This window comes from Nansenia antarctica, assembly GCF_963989245.1.
Source record: "Nansenia antarctica genome assembly, chromosome: 11".
NCBI classification, from domain to species: Eukaryota; Metazoa; Chordata; class Actinopteri; order Argentiniformes; family Microstomatidae; genus Nansenia; species Nansenia antarctica.
Genome location: NC_137681.1, coordinates 24462291 through 24489725, shown reverse-complemented (window position 1 = coordinate 24489725; position 27435 = coordinate 24462291). Strand labels below are relative to the sequence as shown.

The 27435-nt window shown below is 41.3% G+C and overlaps 2 protein-coding genes across 8 annotated transcripts in view; one reads left to right on the top strand and one right to left on the bottom strand.

Moving 5' to 3' along the window:
* Nucleotides 1–402: 402 nt before the first annotated feature.
* LOC308168031 (uncharacterized protein) overlaps nt 403–27435 on the top strand; it is a gene marked incomplete at its 3' end in the record, with an annotated part of 100122 nt that continues 73089 nt past the window's right edge. The window contains exons 1-4 of the mRNA XM_080542508.1: nt 403–655; nt 6861–6942; nt 7699–7843; nt 8075–8185. Of these exons, the coding sequence (XP_080398634.1) occupies nt 424–655; nt 6861–6942; nt 7699–7843; nt 8075–8185 (570 nt within the window). The 5' untranslated portion in view covers nt 403–423. The remainder of the gene's footprint in view (nt 656–6860; nt 6943–7698; nt 7844–8074; nt 8186–27435) is intronic.
* LOC308167286 (uncharacterized protein) lies at nt 11561–13537 on the bottom strand. 7 transcript variants are annotated; one of them, XR_013937714.1, is made up of 9 exons: nt 13418–13537; nt 13276–13336; nt 13145–13195; nt 12789–12833; nt 12641–12705; nt 12402–12519; nt 12126–12194; nt 11953–12032; nt 11561–11691 (listed from the first exon to the last, which is right to left on the bottom strand). XR_013937714.1 is itself a non-coding variant. In XM_080541679.1 (8 exons), exons 1-8 carry the CDS (start codon nt 13462–13464, stop codon nt 11689–11691), a joined length of 459 nt encoding a protein of 152 aa, XP_080397805.1. In that variant the 5' UTR covers nt 13465–13537; the 3' UTR covers nt 11568–11688. The 7 variants fall into 7 exon arrangements, 5 of the variants coding, with proteins under 5 accessions (XP_080397805.1, XP_080397804.1, XP_080397803.1 ...); XR_013937713.1 differs by having other exon boundaries at nt 11953–12194; XM_080541679.1 differs by lacking the exon at nt 11953–12032 and having other exon boundaries at nt 11568–11691.

The following is a 27435-nucleotide window of genomic DNA, read 5'->3' as shown; positions in this document are numbered from 1 at the left end:
TGAATTAGCTCAGTTTTTACACATTTCAACAGTAGCTAAACAGTTGGTAATTAAAGAGCAGAACTATAAGCACATGTAATAGATGAATGTCATGTATGATATCGCAGCAAGCTAGCTTGAAAGGGAGCTGCCAGTCAAGCGTGCAAAGTCCACAACCTAACAAGAAGCTTATTTCCATAGTTTATTTTGTGTTAACATTTTTCCTGGACACAAAATACAATGGGAACCATTTAATGTCTACTTTCCAGACCCTTTAATTACAACAAATGCAATCAGTAATCCATAGATTATTGCATTTGCAGGACGTGTCCTGTCAGTCTAGATGGGAGTTCAGTGAACTGTTTGTCTGTCATTTCTAATCGACCCTGCATTGTTTGTGCCTCCAGTGTTTCTAGCCGCAGGTCCTCTTCAGCTCATGTAACCATGTATGAACCAGAATGCACAGAGTCCCCCGGATCTGGCTGTGGTTCTCCATCCCTGAAAAGCCCACAGTGGGGTCCAGAGATGGTGGCAGTGAAGCTGGAGGAAGAAGATGTAGAGGAGTATGGTGTCATGGTAAAAGAAGAGGATGGAGGAGACCAAATGAGAGAGGAGGTCGTGATGGTGAATCAAGAGGACAGAGGAAGAGTGGAGATGAAAGACAGTGAGATGGATGGTAAGTCTTTGTTATTGGTGAGTGTAATTGCACTGTTGTAAAATCAGTGCTACCAGTGTATGGAAGCATATAGTGGACTAAATTCAAATGTTAATGCAATTTGAGATTGCAATTGCATGTTCCACTTTTACACGCATTCTTTCGGTCAATATTAAAAATAAAATGCAATCATATGATTTTCATTTTCATGTAGCTGGTTCATTCTGAAAAAAGTTCATTCTGAACTGAAAATTACTATGCAATCCCACAATAGCATTTTCCACTTTTTCCTGCATTACTTGAGTCAATTGGACAATTGTAATGCAATAATGTGATTAGCGTTTGCATTTCCATGTTCTAGTAAACACATCCGCTTCGTAGCTGACAACATTCAAATGTTGACCATTTCATGCAATAATGGTATTGCATGAAACACACACGCTTATAGGCTAATATATTAGAATATATTATTCAAATGATCCCATTCTCATATTCTACCGGCCTGTCAGTCATTCTCTGATGCTCATGACAGAATAGAACTAATAATTGAAAATGCAACTGAATTCTCTGCGATCATGAATAATGATAATCAGACTACATGCACAATCACTTCACTTCTACTAATACGGCTGGTTAGCTTCCGGTCCAGCGCTGTTCCCCACCAGCTGTTTACAGGAGCTCCGCAAAGTGTTACGGACGTTACGGACAAGATTTTTCACAGCAGACAGTCAACCAGCTGTTTTCAGTAGCATGTATGCTGTCAAATTAAATGATTAATATTATTTCCTCTAGCTCTCGACTTTGGAAGTACAGAATGCCTGAGAGCCTTATATTGCATTATATTTTGAATGGTCATCTGGTGCCTGAATATTGTGTTTTCCTTTACATAAATAATGACATTTCCACCATAAATTGATGCATATCAATTCACCAGAATGCAAGAAATGAAGTGTTTGACGCTCGTGTGAGGACCCCCAGACAGCCCCGCTTCATGGGTCCCCCCGATGTCAAACACCTGTGGTACCACCTCCGCCTCATTTTGAGCCAGGAAAAACCCTGTAAACGTACCGTAGCTACAAACAAAGCTAACGTAGCTAACAAACAAAAGCTTTGGCTAGCTAAGTGCACACTGAACATAGTGGTTTCAGCTCACACTCACAAAGCTGCTACTGAAATTGGACTAAGTCGTTCAGTTCGGTATCCGTGTGTACTGAATGAATGCAGCTTACTTTTTTGCGCACACACGCCAAAGAGAGATTATCAGTAGTTTAGCTTAGATAGTTTAAACTAGAGCTTGAAGTTCCTCCAGCTTCACTTAAGTCACCTGCTTGGGAAAATTGTATAGGGATGGGAATCGAGAACCGGTTCCAAATGTTTCGATGCATCAGAATCATATGCATCCGCGGTTATCGATTCCTCTCATCGATGCCGGCATGTTTTGATCATGCGCTGACAGTTGCGCATTGCAAAAATGTGTGCGTCATGATGATGTCAAACTCTAACGCCTAAAAGTCACCATCGACCTTACCTCAGCTGCACGTGTGCGTGGGAGAACCTCAGCCAGACTTTTTATAGCCTTGTCCCTACTGGAAGCGTGTTTGTTACGGCTCTACTGCAGAGCTGCTAACTATCTTTTTGAGAAGAGTAATTTGCACTGTCGTAAGTGAAGAGCAAGTGAAGTGACAAAGAAAAACTGGGATTTTCTGTTAGTTGATTGAGTTTTACCAACATTCAAATACGCATATCTTTTCCAACTTCTTTCCGATTTCAATGTTTGACACATAATTTAAACAATTACAATCTGTCCTTTCAGAATATGTAAACAACTTTGACTACTTGTTCCCCAAAACACCAGCAGCTGTTACACATGTTAAAACATCAACATGTTTCACCATCATTCACCTCCACTGGCTCCCGGTCAAGTCCCGCATCACTTACAAAATCCTCCTCCTCACCTACAAATCCCTCCACGCCTGCGCCCCCCAGTACCTAACTGACCTCCTCCCCCAACATACCCCTTCCCGGAACCTGTGGTCCGCAGACATGGGCCTGCTGTCCACCCCCCGCACCAACCTACGGACCTTTGGGGACAGAGCCTTCAGCGTGGCCGCACCTACTCTCTGGAACTCCCTCCCCACAGTGATCCGCAATGCCCCCACCCTGGACTCCTTCAAATTAGCCCTCAAAACACATCTGTTCTCCAAGGCCTTTGGCCCCTAGTCAATGTTTCAGTTTTGCTTTGTTTGTTTTCTGTTTTGTCTGTCTGATCATTCCCTTGAATTGTAAAACGTCCTTGGGTTTTTTGAAAGGCGCTATATAAATTAAAGTTATTATTATTATTATTAGGGATGCACGATATGCATTTTTTTCCAACCGATACCGATGTTTACCCGCTTCTCGTGGCCGATAACCGATATGTTAACCGATATGAGAACAGATATCATTTCACAGTTGATAACCTGTGCACACCTGAAGGTAAGAAAGGCTATGTAGTGAGCAAAGATTGATGATTTAATATTCCATAGTGATCTCACTAAATCTAACTTACATCACTATTGTTAACACAACAAAGAGAACACTTCTGACTCTTCAAATGTTAATTTATTATTTCCTCTAACAAACAGAATCTGTTATAGACAGTGCACAATGCTTTTTTTAGCCAAGATCTGGCCTCCTTTTATGAAAACAAAAAAGGCTCACCTAAGAGTAATTAGATCAAAAAAGTGTCAAAAATAAAGTGCATCCCTGTAAATTGAAAATGCATAAATAAAATATCAAAAAATAAATAAATAAAGTGCATCAGTCAATACAAAAATAAAGACTTTTAAAGAACCAAACGTTTTATAGAACTTTTACAGAAACTAGTGCCAAATGGCTGCTTAGTGTGCAGATAAACAGAATGACACAAGGCACATAGTAGGCTACACTAGTATGCTTAATAAAGCAACTGAAAAGGGCTATGCTACTTTTAGTGCATGAGGATGAGGTAGGTTGTGATAAAGCCCATCAAACGTTTTGCATAAGAATTCAAAATAAATTGCACTGACATGGAAAAACAAAAAGTGCATGTTTTCCTTGTAAACAACTTGTCTTGTATAGCATACATTCACATTCTCACCTAAATAATAGACACATTTTCCATTGGTGTTCCCTAATATACAAACTGAATACAATTCAAATGTGTGTTCAATAGGCACCGCGGCTAGGCTACCTTCTGCTTGATATTCCTTCCATACAGCGTGCTTGCAATGGTGAATCTTAAGGTGACTTATGAGATTCGTTGTGTTGTAACTCGTAGACCTTTGCCCTCCTCTCCGAACTTTTGTCGAACATGTGTTGCAAATTGCAAACGCACTATCTGCCTCAGAAACTGTGAAGAATGTCAGACACACCGGGGAAGACATGTTTCGCTCTCGTCTGTACGCAGGCGCAGCATCATGAGCGCGGAAACCGGAAGCAGAAATATTTCCGGCTTCATATTATCGGCTCTATATCGGCTACAATTTTATAAAAACGATACAAAACGATAAACATTAATTTCCCATTATCGGGCCGATAAATATCGGTGCCGATAATATCGTGCATCCCTTTTTAATTATTTAAATAATCGTATGTTATGAATAAACTGTGTTTAACAAATGTCTGCCGCTATTTTTCAGCCTAGGCTACATTACTTTTGCAGTCAAGTTAGCGACTGTTACTGTAATATAATTGTGTTTCCTCACATGCGAATATCCGCGTGCGAATATCCTCACAGAACTTGTCTCGCGCTATTGTTCAGCCTGCACGGGTAACGTTACTGTCAAGTCAGCCTTGTCAGTCAGTCACTAGGTAACGTATGCTAGCCTTCTCACCGTGGCTGGTGAAAAACTTTAGACGGGATACTGTCATTTGCCTACCTTGTTATTAACAGGCAGTGACAGTCTATGGCTGCAAAAGGTACGGTCGCCCCTAAGCTTTAGCAAATACATTGTGGTTTACTTAATACTGTTCAGCACTTGAGGTTACATGCAATGCATGACTTGTGCTATATAGGCTAAATAAAATTATGAAAGCGGCAAGTAGCAAGTGTGCGCATCAAAGGCATTAGGCACATAACATCCATGCTGTATAAACACATGACAAACGTCCGTTATTTCCCGAACTTTGCCTGAACCCCCCGCGAGGACCCGGGGAACAACAGTACGCTCCCCGTGGCTGATATCAGACTGGCCGCGGGAGTGAGTGTTGAGGGAGAGAGGAGACGGCAACCCTCTCTCGCCATAGACTGTATCCCTACTCGTCTCTCCTGAGCTCGGTTGTAACGTGAACAGTGGAATACGGGATATGTTAGATGCTTTAGTTTACAGTAATTCCCCAAATGACCAGAAAAGGAAGTTAGATTTGTCGCTGGTCGCTTTTGACTAATTAAGTCGCCAAGGGGCTCTGGAAGTTGGCAACACTGGGAGTGCGTTCTTTAAACTTCCTTGGGTACGTTAATGAAAGGTGCTGATTGGTAGGGCTGTCCCAAACGACAATTTTTCTAACGATTAATCTAGCGATTATTTTTTCGATTAGTCTAACGACTAATTTATTGATTAGTCTAACGATAATTTTTGTTACTGTTCGGTGAAAAAAAAAAAAAACTTTTCGATTTTCGGATGTCTGAAAACGACAGAAAACGCCCGGTTATCAGATGGATCTTAACATTTTCCTATAACAGAATCCTGTGGTGTGAGGTGTGTTAAGAGTCAATTCTCTTCAATTGTGCAATCAACTCTCCCGACAACCTGCTCGGAAAATGGACGTGGCCGGCAATCGTAAATGTGAAATGCGTTCAATACTTCCGACCAGAAACCATAGGGTTGCCAGATTGTTTGGTGAAGTTTAACTTTAAACTTTAAACTTGAACTCTGTATTTACACTGTGTTGCCCAGTCAATAAACATGTTTTTCGCCAACCAATCAGGTAGCGGTATTCCCCATACCATCCTAGGTTTCGCAAATTCGCACACCGGCGTGGCGGCTACATTTAAATCATGCTACTCAAAAGCCTTGAGAGTGAAGCTGTCTGCTGTCTGCTGTCAGGACATGCTAGTGAGTTAGCTAGCAGGGTTAGCTCGCTGCTGCCGCTAGCTGACTGTCACTACGCTGCTCGTCCAGCTGTAGTCTGCGTAGCTGTGCTGAGAACCACAGCAGTAACTATGTTTCTATAGAGGAGGGTTACAGCTAACTTCCTATTGTTTTATTTTATAAGTCCTGCTGGGCTCAGCCCTTCCATGGTCTCCTGCTCTCCATGCAAATGCGTTAGTGTGAGTTCTGGCGAAGCGTCAGCTAAATGACTGTAATGTAATGCGATAGCCAGTGAGTGTTTGCTCGCATTCATGAATTCAATATTGCATGACAAGTGTATTTAGCTAGCTGGCTAACGTCAGTGGTAGAGCAGAGGTGATAAGCTAAAGGCTAGCTAGTGGTAGCCTACCAAGCTTTTTGCACATGTATATGTATAGGCCTGGCTGATTTAGAAAACATAAAATAAAATTTGCAAAATAAATCTTTTTTTCCCGCTTTTTTTTGTATCCGATTAATCAAAATAATCGTTAGTTGCAGCCCTATAGGCATGGAGATAGTATAGGTATGTAGATAGTATAGGCAGGCAGGACGGGCATGCTTCACTTCCCGGGGGGCTAACATAAAAATACACACATCCCTGTGTTTACCAGGGTGGTTACCAGGGCCAGGGGATTCTAGCAGGGGTGGGATGCAAACGGTGGGTTGTTCCAATCGAATGCGACACATGGGTGAATGGGTGTATGGAAATAGTGTTCCACGCACCCAGAATATTTGCATATTCATGACTATTGTTTTTTAATAATGATAATCAACTTCTGCATCATACATACAGCCACTACCCGTGATAATCTGCGACCTTAATCCTGTATCAGGGCACGATACTTGCAGAGGTTTATCTCTCTGAGAGACATACTTAGATAGAGAACACTTTTATCTATATCTTTTTATTCATTGTTTATTATCTTGTTAAATGTTTATCTATTTAATTTCTCTCTCTATTTTTTTTTCTTCTTACTATCCTCCTCTTGCTGTATTTTTTTTAATGCTGTAGGTAAAGCACTTTGAATTGCCCATGTTGTAACAAATGTGCTATACAAATAAACTTGCCTTGCCTAAACGTATATATCAAAGTTAAACTTGCCTATGTAACCCTGTATATGTTCCTATTCTTACAGACCAGCAGAGCTCCAACCCAGGTCCAGACAGCGAGCCCAGCTCCACCACATCAGGAAACCATAAACAACACAGGAGCTCAAGGCGGAAGAATCACCATAAAACACACCCACAGACTTACACAGGAGAGAAGACCTACCGTTGCCCACTGTGTGGAAATAGTTTTAGTAAAGCAGGAGACCTGAAGAAGCATCAGAGAATACACACAGGAGAGAAACCATACCAGTGCTCCCAGTGTGGGAAGAGTTTTAGTCGAGCAGAACACCTAAAGATACACCAGAGAATACATACAGGAGAGAAACCATACCAGTGCTCCCAGTGTGGGAAGAGTTTCATTGATGCAGGAACCCTGAAGAAGCATCAGAGAATACACACCGGAGAGAAACCCTACCAGTGCCCTGAGTGTGGGAAGAGTTTCAGTCAAGGAGGAGAACTGAAGAGGCACCAGAGAATACACACAGGAGAGAAACCATACCACTGCTCCGAGTGTGGGAAGAGTTTCAGTCAAGGAGGAGACCTGAAGATTCATCAGAGAATACACACAGGAGAGAAGACCTACCGTTGCCCACTGTGTGGAAATAGTTTTAGTAAAGCAGGAAACCTGAAGAAGCACCAGAGAATACACACAGGAGAGAAACCATACCAGTGCTCCCAGTGTGGGAAGAGTTTCATTGATGCAGGAACCCTGAAGAAGCATCAGAGAATGCACACCGGAGAGAAACCCTACCAGTGCCCCGAGTGTGCGAAGAGTTTTAGTCGAGCAGAACACCTAAAGATACACCAGAGAATACATACAGGAGAGAAACCATACCAGTGCTCCCAGTGTGGAAAGAGTTTCAGTCGAGGAGGAGAACTGAAGATTCATCAGAGAATACACACAGGAGAGAAACCATACCACTGCTCCCAGTGTGGGAAGAGTTTTAGTGAAGCAGGAAACCTGAAGAAGCACCAGAGAATACACACAGGAGAGAAACCATACCAGTGCTCCCAGTGTGGGAAGAGTTTCATTGATGCAGGAACCCTGAAGAAGCATCAGAGAATGCACACCGGAGAGAAACCCTACCAGTGCCCCGAGTGTGCGAAGAGTTTTAGTCTAGCAGAACACCTAAAGATACACCAGAGAATACATACAGGAGAGAAACCATACCACTGCTCCCAGTGTGGAAAGAGTTTCAGTCAAGGAGGAGAACTGAAGATTCACCAGAGAATACACACAGGAGAGAAACCGTACCAGTGCTCCCAGTGTGGGAAGAGTTTCAGTCAAGAAGGAAACCTGAAGATTCATCAGAGAATACACACAGGAGAGAAACCATACCACTGCTCCCAGTGTGGAAAGAGTTTCAGTCGAGGAGGAGAACTGAAGATTCATCAGAGAATACACACAGGAGAGAAACCATACCAGTGCTCCTAGTGTGGGAAGAGTTTTAGTCAAGCAGGATACCTGTTTAGGATCTCTTGGTTTGACAAACCCTCTGATGACTACCGTATTTTCCGGACTATAAGTCGCGGTTTTTTTCATACTTTGGCTGGTCCTGCGACTTATAGTCAGGTGCGACTTATATATCAATAATTCATCATCTCTGACTGACATGAACTGACATACTGTAATCTCTGACTGACATGAACCAAGGAGTAACTTCCGCTAGCGCCTCATACACGATAGAATAGCCATTATACTTGACAATGTGGACATTAAACACGACAATGTGGACATTAAACATGATGTTATGGACCTTATACACAATGTTATGGACGTTATAAACGATATTAAAGTCATTTATTCCTTCCAGAGACTGTTCTATGTTGCTAAGTTACCCCCGCGAGGCTATTTTGCTACTTCCGCTAGCGCCACATACGCGATAGAATAGCCATTATACTCGACAATGTGGACATTAAACACGACAATGTGGACATTAAACATGATATTATGGACCTTATACACGATATTATGAACGTTATACACGATATTAAAGTCATTTATTACCTTTCAGAGGCTGTTCAATGTTGCATTGTTTGTAGGCCGCCCTTCATCCTAACTACTTCCGTTTTTCACCAAGCTATCTTTGTCATGGCCTTATACACGATAAATAGTCGTTACACTCGACAATGTGGACATTAAGCACTATATTATGAACGTTATACACGCTATTATGAACGTTATACACGATATTAAAGTCATTTATTACCTTTCAGAGGCTGTTCCATCCTGTTTGCTTGCTCCCGCGACGCCATTTTGCTAACCTTCGTTAGCAACGCGCTAGCTAGCCCTGGCTTTACACTCGATAATTTAAGTATTTCTAACCTTTCAGAAGAAGTTTTAACGTGAATTATGTCCTTCCTGGGCTTACAAATCCTCTCATGTCTCTTCACAGTGCCAGACTAGAGTCAAGCTCAACAGGGTCTTCTTTCCCCGCTGATTCCGCCAAGCCCGTTCCCTTGAACCATGCGACTTATAGTCCAGTGCGACTTATATGTGGTTTTTTCCTCTTCGTGGAGTAGGGTCCATCTGCGCGCATCAAATCCATCACCCGGAAATGTGTTATGCAAATATGCAGGCGCGGTATGATGACGTATGGTACATCACATTTCCGGGTGATGGATTTGATGCGCGCAGCGCAGATGGATACACTAGGAGTAAACCATGAATCGCCTTACTACGGCCTTACTACGGTGAAAACTACGGAAAAAAACTAATATGTAGAGTACAGTCCTATCAATTGTTCGAAAAGGAGTAGGAAGAAGCCTGTCCTACCCCTGTTTATACTTAACAATTATGCTTACATTATATAATCCAATTAATTAATACATATATTTCAGTATCATCCGTTCTAATACTTTTTCATTAAAAATAATTTAAACCTTTTTTTAAATAGAGCAATAGAGCAATATTTCTGCTTTCCTTCATATTTTCTTCATATTTTTGACATTAGGAACAAGTTATTAGTGTGATCACGATATCCGACCTCATGTACAATCTGTACTGCAGTAAAAATGTGGAACGCCCTTCCTATAATCTTAAAGGAGTGCAAAACACTGCCCACCTTCAAAACCACTCTCAAAAAACATTTACAGGAGGCTGCAATCCGTAACTGGACCCTCTAAATCAAAAATCAGATTAAAAGACCCGAACTACCCACTGTACATACTTTGTGTTTTGTCCCCCGCCCCCACCTGTGGTGTATGTCCCCACCTGCCCTACCCGCTGTACATACCTGATGTTTTGTTGTATTGTTCTTCCCATGATGGATGTATTTTTATCTTGTAGATAGTAATAGTTCTTTGTCTGTATTATCTTGTAGATAGTACTAGTTTGTTTTGTCGGTCTTACATGTAATGATGAATTGAGAATCAAGGACCCCAATTGAAATAAGCCAGTGGCTTTCTTGGGTTTTTATCCTGTTAGTTGACCTTGTATGTAATATGTACTTTCATGTACCTACTTCTGCAAATCTTCTAATAAAGTTTTCAATCAATCAATCAAAATCCTCATAGCTTTTTTCTGTAGTGTAATCAATGGGTTTAAAGTGCTTTTATATTCATTTCCCCATATCTCCACACAGTAACTCAAATAGGGTAAGACAAGACAACAATATAGAGTATACAACATCCTCTGTTCCAGAATATGTTTTGCCCTGCACAATACTGCAATACTCCTTGATACTTTGGATCTAACGTATCTTATATGAGATTTCCAACAGAATTTACTGGGCTTAAAGTGCAGACTCTCAGCTTTAGGTTAAGGGTATTCACATCCAAATTGAAGGAAGGGTTTATGAATTATAGCTCTTATGTATAATAACCAAAAGTAATTAGACAATTGACTCAAAAGCTGTTTCATGGGCCAGTGTGGGCTATTTATTCCTTCATTATTTCTTTATCAATTAAGCAGGTAAAAGGTCTGAGTTGATTCCAAGTGTGGCATTTGCATTTGGAGGCTGTTGCTGTATACGCACAACATGCAGTCAACAGAGCTCTCAATGCAACTGAAACAGGCCATCCTTAGGCTGTAAAATGCACTTCAATTACATCTGGATTGTTTCATTTCAAATCCTTTGTGGTGGCATACAGAGACAAAATTATGGAAATTGTGTCACTGTCCAAATACTTCCAGACCTAACTGTATATAAATAAAAGAATGTCAATGACCCCAGGTGAGGGACTTTATTAGGTCAAACAGGTTTGAGGGGTCAGGCAAAGGACTTGGTGGAGTCAGGCAAGGGTCAGGCGATCATCGTTGTAATCCATGGAGCAGGGCAGGAACCGTGGTGCAAGGTGCTGGGCTGGAGGTGTCCATGGTGCTGAGTGCACACTGATGAGCTAAATAAAACATTCTATTTCTGATGTCAACAGCACTAGGGCTCCTTCACAAAACCCTTACTGGAATCTTCATACACTCTGTGAATTAGTCTTTACTTTCTGATGAGTCAACAGCAATAACCCCATCCAGTGCGACATGTAGATAGCATATATTTAGAATATGTAAAATGCAAACACCAGAAATGCAAGAAAGTTTATGAGGTATACCAAATGGAATTAATAACAAGTGTTACAACCCTTCTGTCTAGAGTAAAATAAGGGCCTAACAGGGTAGAGTGCAGAATGTACAGGTGTGTTGCAACACAAATGCCCAAAAAAAGTGTACAAGGGATCAAATCAATTCAAGCTTTATTTGTATAGCGCATCTCACAAGATACGACTCAATGCGCTTCAATCAAGACATCATTGCTGATTGCACTTTAGCACAAGTGCTCTTTCAACATTGTCTCTATGGTCTTTCAGCTTCCTTTTCTTCTCACATTTTCGACCATATAATGGTGAGACAGCTGCTTCTCACTGTTGAGACAAAATGTTATAAAGAAGTGATTAATAATTAATTTAAGAAACTCACATTCATCAGTGGTTGCAAACTGTCATGGAATTTGTATTAGCACTCTCCTCATGTTTCCAAAATGCATTGCAAATGCAATGCACTAACAAGTCATTGGTCACTCTTCGTTGGTGTTGAACTTGTTGAGCCCTTTCCTAAAATAATAATACAGTGCTTAACCATGTTACAATGAAAAGGTGCAGTTAAGTACTGAATGAGTCACTCACTTTCTTTCCTTGATCATTCTACCTCAAGTGTCCTGATATAAAGTGTGGTTTCACTTTCCAGGCTTCTGACATCTTTGTCCCTGGTAACAGGATACACACATAAGCATGACTATGTGTACAGCTGTGAATGGTGGATAGTATGTTTGTATGCAATAAACTTCATTCACACTAACCAATTCTTTAGGAGGAAAGCTGTAAGGCCTCTTGAAGTACGTGTGGTCCTCGTCAGTGTCCAGTGGCATCTGTACAGAGTCCACCATTATTGCCAGTATGTTTTACATGAAAGGGTTAACTACTTCAAAAAGAGATCCAGGCTGGATTCAGAATGACACAGTACCACTAAACATATTGCATGTGCCATAAAGTTGCATGGAGTATGTGTTTTAGGAGCAGTAGCCCATTCAGAAACAGGCACACGGTCATAGATACTTAGTGAGAGATGCACTGACCATGGTGTTGCTTGCATGACTCCTTTTAACACTTGAATAGGTCCTGAATACAGGTGGGACACTGTCGTGAAGGGTCGCTCTGCCTTCCTCACTAAAGTGAGCAAACTTCCTTCCATATCTGAAATTAACACACATTATCTTCACCGGAAGGTTGAATTGTAGGGCCAGGTGTTACCCCAAAGTCCTCTTGATAATAAATGTACAAATACAATTATTATTTTTGTAGCACTGCAGCATACCCTTCCAGCCCAATGTTTTCCACCAGGACAATACACCACCACCTTCTCAGGAGAGACATGTCATCCTAAAGAAAGAGCAGTTACTCAATTTGCATTCAAAGTCTTATAGCATATTGATATAATGGGTTCTTGTTTTCTTAATACTTACAATGCTGAAGTCAAAGGTAGCCTCCATGGCGAAATACCAGGCATACTGTAATGAGAAAAGACACAAAGACAAGATTACCATGTGACAGCTTATAACTCAGTGAGAAGGTAGTCACACACATCCAATGAAATGTACATGGCTGATAACTCCATAGGAAAGTGATATGAGAGGTCTGCACACATGAATGTTCCTTAATACCTTTTATTGCACACCTTTTTATTTGCAAATGCACAAACAGAATGTTGGTCAGGACTAAGTGGTGGTCAGTCATTGTTACATACATTTACACATTTTTTTGATGGTTTTAAGGAACAATCAAGTGTGCCATATCACTTGGTGGCATTACCATAACTCACCATTATCATGAAGACACCACAGTCATTGCCACTGGTCTGCCTCGGAAGCCCCTGTACGAAGAAAAGTTAGTTAGAGAATAGTAGGTAATTATGACTATAGCTATAATATGATAGTAACATTCAAACAATACCTCCAAATCCAGACCAGTCTTCTCTGTCCAGGATCCCGCAACAATTTTCTCAGCAACACCCCTGGGCAACCAAGAATAAAACTAAGTCAAACAAAGAAGTACACACCTCCTACAGGAGAGAAAAAAGGAACAACATTCGTACCACTGCTGCTTCAGAACCACTTCACACCATGCAAGTCGGTCGATCATGCTTATTTGCAAAAGTTCAATGAGGAGGATTTCTCTGTGTTTCTCTTTCCTTGTGTTGGAAATGTGTCTATTTAAGTCCACTCCAGCTTTCGGGAAGCCAATCCTTTCTGAATGTTGGACAAACAATCAGTACATAATGCATGCATTGCCACAATGCCTCCTGATTGAACACAAGTCTTTAGAAATGGCAGTAACATTAGACAGGTCAGGGGACCGCCAGGACACACATCATAGGCAGGTCAGGGGACCGCCAGGACAAACATCATAGGCAGGTCAGGGGAACGTGACCGCCAGGACACACATCATAGGCAGGTCAGGGGAACGTGACCGCCAGGCAGGTCAGGGGAACGTGACTGCCAGAGCAAAAAATATTTGGGGCAACCTTAATAGTGTTCTGTAGGCTTCAGAGGTGAATCCCCTTGGAGTTTTGAAATACTGCGAATCTAGAAAGAAAATGTCTTTCTGGTGTGGCCTCATTACCTACAGGGAATAACGCATTCTGGACAATAAGCAAAAAGGACACTTTGGGGGTAATACAATAGACACAAACTCACAAGCAAATGGCATATGAAGGTTAAAGCTGAGAAATGCTCAACTACATTGTATGTCTTTATATATATATATATATATATATATATATATATATATATATATATATATATATGGGTATAGTACACTTACACACAGGACAAAGTGGCCTGGAACCCACAGTGGAAGGATAAGGGCATCCTTCTGATCAGCATGTTCCTGTTCAAAACCATGTACTGCATTTATCATTTTTATCCAACACTTAACTGGGGTGTGCATGATTATGAATTACATGATAATTTGATGAAGTCCTTTCTCAGACATGTCGTGTTTTTTTTGGCTTAGTTTTAGGTATTTAGGACCAACACAGCTAATGTGCTGATGTCCCATGAAGGGCATGCCAATTGTAATGCTGGATACAATGTTGTCTACATAGCTGTTTATCTTATTCAAATACCGGCTCAATCATTTGACTTACTGGGAAATGGCTCATGGGATCACAGTTGTGGGAATGGACCCACGTTGAGGTTACATGAAGGTCAGCAATGAAAACCGCCTTTCCCTGTAGAATTCAAGTGCATCTAAAATTAGTCAATGCTAGAAAATGGTACGTAAAACATATGGCTGAGTTCCAGCTATCTATTAAAATCACAACAAGGCATATAAGCCACAACATTACCTTTTCATCCAGGCACTTCAACAATCAACTATCCTTAGTATAAACATTTCTTGCATAAATGATTTAAAAAAAACATACCTTCATAGTAGCCATTTGGTCAATCAGCCTGAGGCAAGCGTTTCCTACCTGGTGATGTAGTTTACAGATAGCGTTAGACAATGAATTCATGACAATTTCTTTTCAAAACATACCTTCACCACTAACATGGATAGTTGTAACATACAAATGAGTCGATGTCCTTTTGAAGTCCAAGGGTCAACATGTTTTCCCTGTTCAGGCAAGTTGTTTTATCTTTGATGATGAGCTCATCATGTGGCCTTGTAATATCCAGGACATAGTTGATCTGGAGAGGACATGTACAAATAAATCAACAGCAAAACAAAGAACACAGCATGAACGTCAGTCGTTTTCCAAATGAATAATAAAATACGAAGGACAATAGTATATAGAAACATCAGTTTACCAGCTGCTCCTGAAGGGGATGATGACCCTTTAGGGTCCATGAGGCTCTGCAGGGCTCCAGTGAGGACATTATTGTTATGTCCTCACATTTTTCTGAACATTGGTCAATGTTCTGCGGTTCCTTTTGCACTGTAGTAAAAGGTAGATCATCGTCATGACTTGATCCATACACATTTGTCCAGCTGAACCAGTTATACAGATGATAACAGGCTGTCATAATACCTGAGGGGTGTGCTGGAGATGAAGTGCCACTTGAATACAGTGTAGATGCTAAAAAAGATATGATCAATAATTTAAAAAACATTAGCAGTGGAGACAAAACAATTTCAAAGAGAACAACATTTAACACACATATGTAAATATTTAACACGCACCCATTACTGCCTTTCCACTTGAATCAAGGGTGATGTCCTCTGGTGACACTTTCCGAAGGTCTGTCAGGGTCTTCTCATTGACCATGCTGTTGTGGTGATGAATAATACATCGCATGACAAAGAGATGGCTTCCCGGAGACATCAAGTTCATAAAATAGTTATTTTTTTTCATTTTTGAGAAAAGCTGTTCGGCTGTTTGAGAGTTCACCCAGCCACAGAGCTCCGGGACAAGGCCTATCTTTCTGAGGCAATCCTTTGGGTCTTTTGTGTTAGCCTCATGGAAAGTGTCATAGAGAGCATAGTGATCCGAAGATCCTGTTGTAGGGTGTGCATTTATGTCCACGGGCTCCTTTTTCAATTTTAACCAGGGCAGGTTTATTTTCAGCCCACCTTTCTCAGCGGACTTCAGATTGTCAGGTGTGGCTTCGGTCAGTCTGCCTTCATTTGGTCTGAAGGGCAGTTCTTCGGATTCCCTCAAGTTGGTGTGAGTAGCCAAACCTCTGGCAAAGTCATATATGGCCACATTTGGGAAGTGTTTAAAAGACAGCAGCATGTCCGCATAATCTCTTGGGCTTTCAGCTCTTATATTGAACTTAAGCGCATTCACAATTCCACATGGGCACATTATCACTGCCCAGCCGCCTTAACAGGAAAATAAATTGAAATATAAGTACATGATAATATAAGTACACTGGTGATATAAAGTGTTTAATTTGGACTTATTTTCTCTAAGCAAAAATATAATAAATTCCGATAATTGTGTTTTGCTAAACTTACCAGATGCACTCCAGACCTTTTGGAAGACCTTGTCATATGTACTGCGGCTTTTCATCTCCTCCCTCAAGCGAACGATAAGGTCCATTTTTGACCCGGTTGAGTCAAGCCCACAGTGTTTTACCAGGTTTCGCACTGCAAGAACCTGTGTTTTCATGGTAGTGAAAGTACATTAACAACCAGATAAACTATTACATACAGACTTCAGTTAAATTATATTAAATGTGTTGCTTACACTTATGCATGACCATCTAATAACAATTAGTTTGAGAAAATCTTTTAAAGTGTAGTGTATTTTCATATGACGTAGCCATGGCAACCCAACGGCCACGTAGTGAAAGCAACACAGTAGGAGACTCTGTTTGACTCCCTCTTTACTCATCCAGGGCTTGCTTGAGGGCAGAAACATATTTGTCATTTATCTGATTCGTTCCCCTATTCACTAGATAACCGTCCGTTTGTGTTGTTTCTGTTAGGAGAGATAGGGAGAGACACACGGTGGCCTTTTGACAATGCATGTGCAGAGGATGGAATGTCATCATGGGAGGATAATTGCATTGGGGTCCGAGTCAGCAAGACGGCCATAACATAGGTTGCATTGGAATTGTATTAGTGCATTATAATAAGACAATGACATCCTATTTGCAGGACGGAGAATGGCCTCACCTACTACCAAATTAAAGTGACGTGGACTCTGTTTAGTTGGCTCAGCGAAATAATAGTGACAGGGTATAAAGCCCTCTACGCAGATGGACTCTGCCTCTTTTTTCTTCACATCCATCCTGTGACCGATTCGGACCATCAGCTCCATTGAGGGGCCATGCTGTGTAACCTGTTTTTTTGAATAAACAAGTCTTAAATTTGCTCAAGAACTCTTCTTCATTTTTAGTAAGTAACAGATACCAAAATATATACGAAAAAAGTAATCTCACCTTCAACTTCATTATCTCATTGGTCAATCTCTCCTCGGTTACGTCCATCTCTGCCGCCTCCATCAGTTGTGAAGTATTCCTACCTCGACCCTTCATGTACTCTGTGTTGAAGACAATGTTGTTGGCCCTGGTCTGAGGACCTATCCATGGTGCCCAATTATGGTAGGAAGGGGATACCACACAAGGATTTGCAGCATTACCTAGGCAAGAGCAAACAGACAACACAAGCAAAAACACTAATGGTGGTCAACAAGGCTATATACTGTACATAATACAGGTACATGCACCTAGAAAACATATACAAAAATGTACACCTGTCTTCAGTTGGATACACTTGGCACAGATCACTCTTTAAATCCTTCCCTTTAAATTCCTCCAAGTTGAAAATCTTCACTTACTCTTCACAAAGCCTCGACAAAGGATCTCTTGGCTAACGGAACGCCAGAAGTCCTCAATGTCGACCCGGCCATCAAATATAGGTGGTGGCTCTGGGATATCACTGACTGAAAGACAAACAGTTACATAACATAGTAAAAATAACAGTGGTCATTGTAACAGACCTCATAAGAGATAAGCACTCACTTGGCATGCTGAAGACTCCCTTCTTATGCAAATCCATCACCACAACGGGAGGATGATCTCCACAGTTCACACATGAGAAATTATATGTATGCGAGGAAAGGGCTTCAAAATGCAGGTAACCGTGGAGTATGGAGTCCTTGGCTGGATAAGTTTGATTGTTTGTGGCTTGTAAAATCTCCACAGCTCTTCCCACTGCTGTATGGTTCTACAAATGGACGTGGAGGGAAAACTGTCAGGTCAACATCAAATGGAAAGCACAGGCTAACACATACAAAATATCAAACGTGTGTTACCTGTACAGAGTTCCTCAGGTAAAGGCATAACTGATGTGTCAAAATGACACTATCATTAAAATTATGCAGCCCCTCTGCCCACTCCTGGTAGCGGTAAAATGTGCCACATGCTGCACATTTTTTTACGTATGTTGTTATCCCTGTAAAAAAGGATGTCAGTGACATGATGGTTACTATATGATGGACAAACCACATATTTGGTAATTCATGGAACTAAACAATTCAGAAATAACGATGTCTGTCATGAAATGCAACCTACCCTCCACAATTCCAGTGACTGTGACGATCTTCGCTTTTCTGGACACGACAATTGGCTCAGAAAGAGCAACTTCGCCGGGACACTTATGGCAATAGTTCTCTTGTGGAGCCAAGTGCCTTGGTATATCCTCTGATTGTAAGACTTTAATGGGAAGATCTGTTGGCAGGGCTTTGTGTCCTATAAGGTAATCCACCATATCCAACAGCCTTCCCTTTCCTTCTGGGGGATACAGGGGAACAGCCTGTGTGTCCTCAGGTGCTGCCTGTGTGTCCTCAGCGGTAAATGTCTCATAAGAAGAGTCTTCGAAATACTTTTTGGTGAAAAGGGTAGGCCTTGTTTGGTGCACGTGCCACTTGGCTATAGATTTGTGTGGGCAGGATGTTCTGGGTTTTGAACATGGGCAATGCCAGGTGTTTATGGAATGTTCATAGTGGACCATGACCCTCCCCAATCTTGAATAGGAGGAGATGTGTGGTTCCAACACTGAAAAGAAAATGCGTCCCTGTTCTTGGCCAGGGTTCACCTCAACACTGAGTGGTGCAGCTTCTTCACCAGCAGCCAGCTTCCTTCTCAGACACACACTCTCTGTGTCCTTGCTAAACCATTTGTTCAGGACCATTTCTGAGAGAATCCCTTCATCAAGATCAATGGCTGACTTGGTGTTCACAGGACAGTACACCAAGGACCGAACATGGTTGCAGTCAAAACCCGATAGGCTACTTCGACGTGCATAGTCATATGCCTTGCTGCATGTCTCTAATTCACAGGTTACCTGGTTATTACCCCAGGAACATTTTTGGACATGAATCCAGTGCACAGGACCCCTAAAGGTCTTGGAAACAGCAAACATTCCCTTTTTGTTATCTATGCAGAATGATTGTAGATGGTGATTTGCTGTAATGTCTAATGGATTTGATGAGTGGTACCTTTCGATGTGCTTCTTGACGTTCTTCTTGTTGAGTACTAAGTTACAAAAACAACATGTTGTTGATTGGTACCTTGACCTCGATATCTGGGGGGCTGTCTGAGACGTAGTTGCTGGAGCCGTCGTCCCCACAGCAGCTGGGAGTTGAGTGCAACACTTTTTTAAGTGATTAAGAAAATACTCCTTACGCATAATGACTCGGGGGCAAAAGCCACAGTGATAATGGCTGTTGGTCACACAGTCACAGTGGCATTTATAAAAAGCATATCCTAAAAGAAATAAAGAAAGTGATTTAGAAGATAGGCCTACTAGAAACATACCAATAAGTTGTATTTTTGTAAATACATAATTTGAAAAAAGGTGTTTGTGAGAACAATACATAATCATGTCACTAACAATAATAGACCCCTGGTCTGAGGTAGATTACTCTTCCTGCTACGACTGGTGAATTGATGATTCACTTGCTTAGTCAAATGTATTGATTAAAAGTCGCTTTGGAAACAGGCGTCTGCTAAATGCCCAAACTTTTATTAAATAAAAATTCGATAACATAGGGTCCATGCCTATAACTTGAACTTTTGCATTTGAATTAATAATTAAACCCACATTAGGTAATTAATTCAGCGTTGCTAACAGGTCAGAACCGTAATATAAATCTAATGTGGAATGTGAAAGCTCACACAAACATCAAATGAGCCCACAATGTCTGATCTAAAACTAATTTACACCAAGGATGTGCTGGGGCACAGAAATAACACATTAACACCATTTAAAATTCAAATGATGACATGATAATATATAGGTGGACTTACCTCCATATTTCACAGCAGAACTATGGTGGAACTGCATATGAGATAGAAGAGCAGGGTACTTACCTGCCTTGTGACAACATGGACACTGGAATGTGTCCAAGTCCAATCTCTTAAGCGCAGGATATTGTCCATCTGGAAACATCATGTTGGTCTATGGAAGAATAAAATATAATTAGGTGAATGTATCGAATGTGACTCCAAATAACTTTCATTTCCTTTAAATTGAATATTTCATTCCTTTAATTCATCTTGCTTGAAAATATGTGACCTGAGCTCAAAATATTATATGTGCAACCTACATACAACAGTGAACACACTACCAAAGTTCGAAAATAGCATATAGTTCATCTTTAACTTAGTGTTAGTTGTAATAATTACCACGTGAAAGTCATTCCCTTCCCCCCACCTGAGCGCGGCGTTTTTTAGCCCTGCCGGCTGTACATGTTTATCTTTGTTTTGTCACTATTTGCACTTCTGGTTATATGCATAACTGCATTTTGTTGTTGGTACTTGTACTCAGCAATGACAATAAAGTTGAATCTAATCTCATATCTGATAACGCTAAACCACATAGAATTACCCAATTAGATGAACAAAACTACAGCCAAATGCGTAACACATGCAACAACCTAAATAATAAATACATATATGAAAACTATAACATGTTCATTAATAATATTTCGAAATTCTCACCTGAGCTGCATTTGCCATTGTACTTGTAATTCTTCTTCTTCGTCGTCTGTATTGTATTGTAGCGAACGGAGATTGGTAGTCCTCTGTATCGAATTGTAGCGAACTATCAGATCCTTCAAAATCTCGCGGATTCTCGCGGTTTCTTTTACCGACGCGCTTACGATGACGTGGCCCAACACATTTCCGGGTGATGGATTTGTTGCGCGCAGATGGATACTATAGTCTTCGTGCCCCGTTTTTGGCCTGCTGCGACTTATACTCGGGTGCGACTTATAGTCCGGAAAATACGGTACATTTATTCTCTTTCACACACACACACACACACACACCCTCCCACAGCTTTCTCTCTCTTTCTCTCTCCTGATTCATTAGGGCCTGACATCAGTTTGTTTGACCACACAGACACACACTCTCATTTGTAAAGATTAATCGTCAGGCTTTTCAACCAGCTCAGCTAAATATTTAAGTTGTTCCAGCCACATGTGGTCTGTTTAAGGTTCCCTGGCGACGCTCCACTACCCAGCCTGTGTGTGTCCACGCCCACTCTTCTGTATGGCCACACCCACACTCCTATATGGCCACACCCACTCTTCTCTATGGCCACACCCACTCTCCTCTGTGGCCACACCCATTTTCTATAGTTTATTTTACACAGTTTGAGATTATTCTTGTATAATGAAAAGCGATTAATACATGTAATAAATTCTTATTTGTATTATTATTTGTATTATTATTATTATTATTATTATTATCACAGCAGAAGTGGAAGACTCATCACAGCCAATGAGACAACACTGTGTAGCAGGGAGGCAGACCTGTCACCAAGACAAGGCAGCTTGACCCCCACTGTCTGGTTAAGAGTGTTCTGACACATGGACATCTCTAATTACAGGGTTTAGTCCTGGATTAAGACAGACAGGGCTAAAGTTACCTTGTCGTCTCAACACCAAGGTAGGGTGTGTTATTGTTGTGTCTGGCAGGTCGGTCCACATGTGAACATTATAAGATGATGCAGGAGGATCAGAGACCCTTCATGGTTAAAACACCTCCTTCCAGGCCCTTTCATTGAAAGCAGCGTCCTGATCTAGACAGTGCTTACAAAACAATACACCTTCCAGTGAAGTGTTACGCTATTCTTTGAGGAAAGCAATCAAGTGCAACCCAATAATAAAAAAGAAAATCCATTTAACCCTACTGCTGAAGAGGCAATTGTTATTACACTGCAATCTCTTTCTTATAATGTAAAATGGCATATGGCACAGGTGGCAGTGATTATTTAATAGAAGAAGTATTGTAATTGTTAAGTAGGTAAGTAGTAAGTAACGTTTATTTATATAGCACAAAATGTACAACGACAACAGCCGCCCAAAGTGCTTAACAGATAAAAGAGAAAGAGAAAAACAAGATAAAAGAGATAAAATACAGATGAAAGAAAACAGATAAAATAGATAAAATACACTAAAAGCAAGGTGCAGTACAAATAAAAGTGCAAAGAGTGCGGTGTCGGGAAGGCAGGTGAGCCACCTCAGGTCAAAGGCCAGGGAGAAGAGATGTGTTTTGACTAGTTTGTTAAAACAACGAGGCGGAATTACACGAAAGCCGCGGACCTGTCTGGCACTGTACCTGAGATCCAACTCATCCAAGAACAACAAGAAACGTTTTTTTTCCTAAGCGACTTGGCAAACGGAACGTTCTACTACTAGAAACAGACTTCTCCACCAGTGGGCACACACTGACCCTGATGGTGGCAAGATGCTTAGAGCTTCACAGAGAGGGAGAGAGTGGGGCAGTGTGATGTGGGACACAGATGAGCCAGTTGATAGGCTTGGCTTTCCTGTAGTCTGGTTCCCAGGTCACACTGCCGCCCAGATGCGCAAAATGTCTGGTGGACCATCGCGTCAAACGTGGTCTTCATTAAGTCAAGTCAGCTAGAAGTCAATAGAAAGAGTGTTGAAAACGGATGGCACATTGCCATTGGCTTTACTGTGTCAATCATATCCCTCAGCACTCCCTTCCCCCCACACCCCCCTGCCCAGTACTTTCACACCATACATTCCTGATTCGGGGCTACGCCTCGCAGCAGTGTGATTCACTGAAATCAAATAATAACAAATACTTTACTCAGTCAATTCACTCCCACTAAGGCCAAGTTTGACTTGTTGTTATTCCAGGCTTATATGCACTGTGCATATAGTTTATATATGGGTTAGCCATACTGTATTTGGAGTGCGTATTCACTACGATCCTTGTCCCCTTAAGGACCCCAATTGAAATAAGCCAGTGGCTTTCTTGGGTTTTTATCCTGTTAGTTGACCTTGTATGTAATATGTACTTTCATGTACCTACTCCTGCAAATCTTCTAATAAAGTTTTCAATCAATCAAACCCTACTCACTTACTGCTGCTGGACCATAACCCTAAGCCTTAACCCTAACCCCTTACTCACTTACAGCTGCTGGACCATAACCCTACGCCTTAACCCTAACCCCTTACTCACTTACAGCTGCTGGACCATAACCCTAAGCCTTAACCCTAACCCCTTACTCACTTACAGCTGCTGGACCATAACCCTACGCCTTAACCCTAACCCCTTACTCACTTACAGCTGCTGGACCATAACCCTACGCCTTAACCCTAACCCCTTACTCACTTACTGCTGCTGGACCATAACCCTAAGCCTTAACCCTAACCCCTTACTCACTTACAGCTGCTGGACCATAACCCTAAGCCTTAACCCTAACCCCTTACTCACTTACAGCTGCTGGACCATAACCCTACGCCTTAACCCTAACCCCTTACTCACTTACAGCTGCTGGACCATAACCCTAAGCCTTAACCCTAACCCCTTACTCACTTACAGCTGCTGGACCATAACCCTACGCCTTAACCCTTACCCCTTACTCACTTACAGCTGCTGGACCATAACCCTAAGCCTTAACCCTAACCCCTTACTCACTTACAGCTGCTGGACCATAACCCTAAGCGAATGACTGAGTCAAGGCTTGTTTAGGCAGGAGGCACTACAGAAGACCAAGGGCTCCCTCTACTGTTGCTCACATGTTATCACAGTTATATCAGGTTATCAATAAAACTCCAAATGATTAATGAAATAGGACCAAAACGATTGTCCGACATTAAACGATTGTCCATTTTTGTCCAATAATAAAACATTTTTAAAAATACGGTAATCTTGAGGAGAGGGACCTAAAGAGACACATATGAGAGGAAGAGAAACTGCTTTTATCTCTTCACCAATCACCTCAGATCAAAATAATTCATTGCTCATCTTATTATCTATAATATATGATCTATAATCTCTTATCTATCACAACGCTGATGTGGGATGAGTCCGATCCATTCCTCTAACACCAAACATGCCATCCAGACTATTGTCTTCCATCGGACTCCCTCCCCACAAATAAGGTAATACATGGCGCAAATTTGAGAAATGTATTACCCATTTCATTAAGTATGCCCTCGAGTCAGTCCCAGTGTCAAAATGACATCTCCATGGCAATTTTGAATATCAGGTCCCTATCAAACAAAAAAACATTTATCATAAATGAGCTCATTTGTGATAGAAAACTCGACTGTATGCTACTCACAGAAACCTGGTTAGATACAAATGGAGCAGCAGCCCTTATTGAGGCATCTCCCCCCAACTACAGTTTTTTTTCCAATCAATCAGAAATGGAAAAAAGGGGGGAGGAACAGCTACCATAGCTTCAAATAACCTAAACTGCAGGAGCATATCCTTTGATATATTCTCCTCCTTTGAATATCATGCCACAGTTATGGCATGCCAACCACCTATTCTTACGGTAACTGTATACAGGCCGCCGAAACCAGCCCCTACCTTCCTACCTGACTTCTCTGAGTTCCTATCCATTATCCATCCCAACTATGATAGGATTATTATCACTGGTGATTTTAACTTTCATGTTGATAATGAGGCTGACTTGAGGGCTAGGGAGTTTATTGACCTCTTGGAATCTATGGATTTTGTCCAACATGTCAATGAACCCACTCACAATCATGGCCATACCCTTGATCTTGTGATTACAAAGGGTCTTGAGGTCTCAATATCAGGTATTAGCGACCTGGCCCTCTCTGACCATTTCTGTATTTTCTTTACCATTGTAACACGTAAAGCTGAAAGCAATGCTGAACGTGTTGTTAAAAAACGTTATCTTACCCCTGCAGTGGCTGAACATTTCAAAGCTTTAATGAACAGTAATCACACAACTCCCACGTTGTGTGAAAACTACTTAGTAATTACCTTTAACAATAAAGTAAAAATGGCCCTAGACTCCCTGGCACCTACCAAATTAAAAAAGGTTGGAGCCAAGAGGAGAGCACCATGGCGAAACAGTGAAATACATCTCCTAAAGAGAACATGTAGGAAAGATGAGCGCAGATGGAGAAAGAGCAAATTACAGATTGATCAGAATATTTTTAAAGAACATCTATCTGCCTTTAACTTGGCAATGCGAAATGCTAGAAAAAAATCACTTCTCAAAGATAATATCTACAAACAAGAATAACCCCAGGGTCTTGTTCTCGACAATTGATTGCCTTGTAAACCCTGCTCCTAGAACTCTAGACGGCGCAGCCTCTGTCACCAAATGCGAGGAATTTGCAGCCCACTTCAGGGATAAGATAACAAATATTAGAATGTGTATTACTCAGGAAAGACTAGGTTTGTGTAGCACCACAGATCCGCCACCACAGAACATGACTATGAGCATGTTCACCATGATTAGTACGGAAACATTAGGTAAAATTGTGTCACAGCTTAAACCGTCTACGTGTCCTCTTGACCCTATTCCTACCACCTTTTTTAAGGACATTTTTGAATCTGAGTCTGATGACATACTAGGCATTGTAAATCACTCCCTACTTAAAGGGATATTTCCAGCGGCGCTTAAAACTGCCCTGGTTAGACCCACCCTGAAGAAAAGTAACCTAGATCCTTCTGATCCAAAAAACTGTAGACCAATATCCAATCTCACTTTTCTAAGCAAAATTTTAGAAAAGGCAGCGTATAGACAGCTTCATGAATTCTTAGTCTTAAATAATAGGTATGACCCACTTCAGTCAGGTTTCCGATCATACCACAGCACAGAAACCGCTTTGCTTAAGGTAAACTAATGACCTTAGGATAAATGCAGACTCGAAAAAACTCTCGATTCTTGTACTCTTAGACTTAAGTGCAGCCTTTGATACGGTAGACCATTCCATACTTATTGAGAGACTTGAAAACTGGGTTGGCCTCTCAGGTCCGGTCTTAAACTGGTTCAGGACTTACCTGGCTGACCGAGACTACTTTGTAGCCCTTGGTGACCATAAGTCAAAAAATTATAGCACAACCTGTGGAGTTCCCCAGGGGTCCATTTTAGGACCGTTGCTTTTTAGCCTATACATGCTACCCCTCAGTTCTGTTATCAAGAAGCATAGCGTTAACTACCACAGCTATGCTGACGACACTCAGCTTTATATCTCAGTAACTCCCAACGACTACAAGATGATCGACCACCTGATAGATTGTATTGCCGATATTAATATTTGGATGACACAAAACTTTCTCCAACTCAATCAAGAAAAAACAGAGGTATTGATCATTGGCGAGAAAACTGGGAGAGAGAAATTATCTGCACACTTGAAAACACTAGCTCTTAACACTAAGTGTCAGGCCAGGAATCTTGGTGTCATAATTGACTCAGATCTACATTTTGAAACTCATATTAATAATACTATTAAAACATCCTTCTACCATCTAAGAAACATCACTAAGGTACAATAATTTCTCTCCCAGGCAGACACTGAAAAAGTAATGCATGCGTTTGTTACTAGTAGGCTAGATTACTGTAATGCTCTCCTGACAGGTCTCCCCAAAAAAATGATAAATAGACTACAAATGGTTCAAAATGCTGCTGCTCGTGTCCTTACTAGGACCAAACGAAGAGCGCACATCACACATGTCTTGAGATCACTACACTGGCTCCCTGTCAGTCATAGAATAGACTTTAAGATCCTTTTACTAGTTTATAAATCACTTCACTGTGATGCACCCAATTACATGGTGGACATGCTCATAAGATACACACCAGCTAGACCCCTACGGTCTAGTGGCACGGAACTTTTAATAGTGCCAGAGGCTAGGACAAAGAGATTTGGAGGATCAGCTTTTAGCATATATGCTCCTAGATTGTGGAACACCCTACCTGAGGGCCTGAGGTTGTCTAAAACTCAGGACATTTTTAAGCGTGACCTCAAAACCTACTTATTCAATGTCGCCTTTTGATACTAAGAGAGACATTGGACATTATAGAACTAGGATCACTAGGCCATTACACCATACTCGTGTTTTGAGATTTGTGTTGACAGGAAAATGGACCCGGGTGCTGATGAGGCACTGTCAGCTCCAAATAGCACCTAGAGCAGTACTGGAACCGGTACAAGGGTGTACCAGGACCACCATCAGGTTGTATTGCTGTCATCTTTATTGTCTTTATTGTGTTGTTGCATCATAACTGTGCTTAAGATTCTCTTTTGGCAGGACCTGTGACCATCCGGATGCAGAACGATGCAAATATAACACTACATTTATGGACAGTGTGTACGCCGATAATATGCAAGGAATTTTTCCTGGATACATG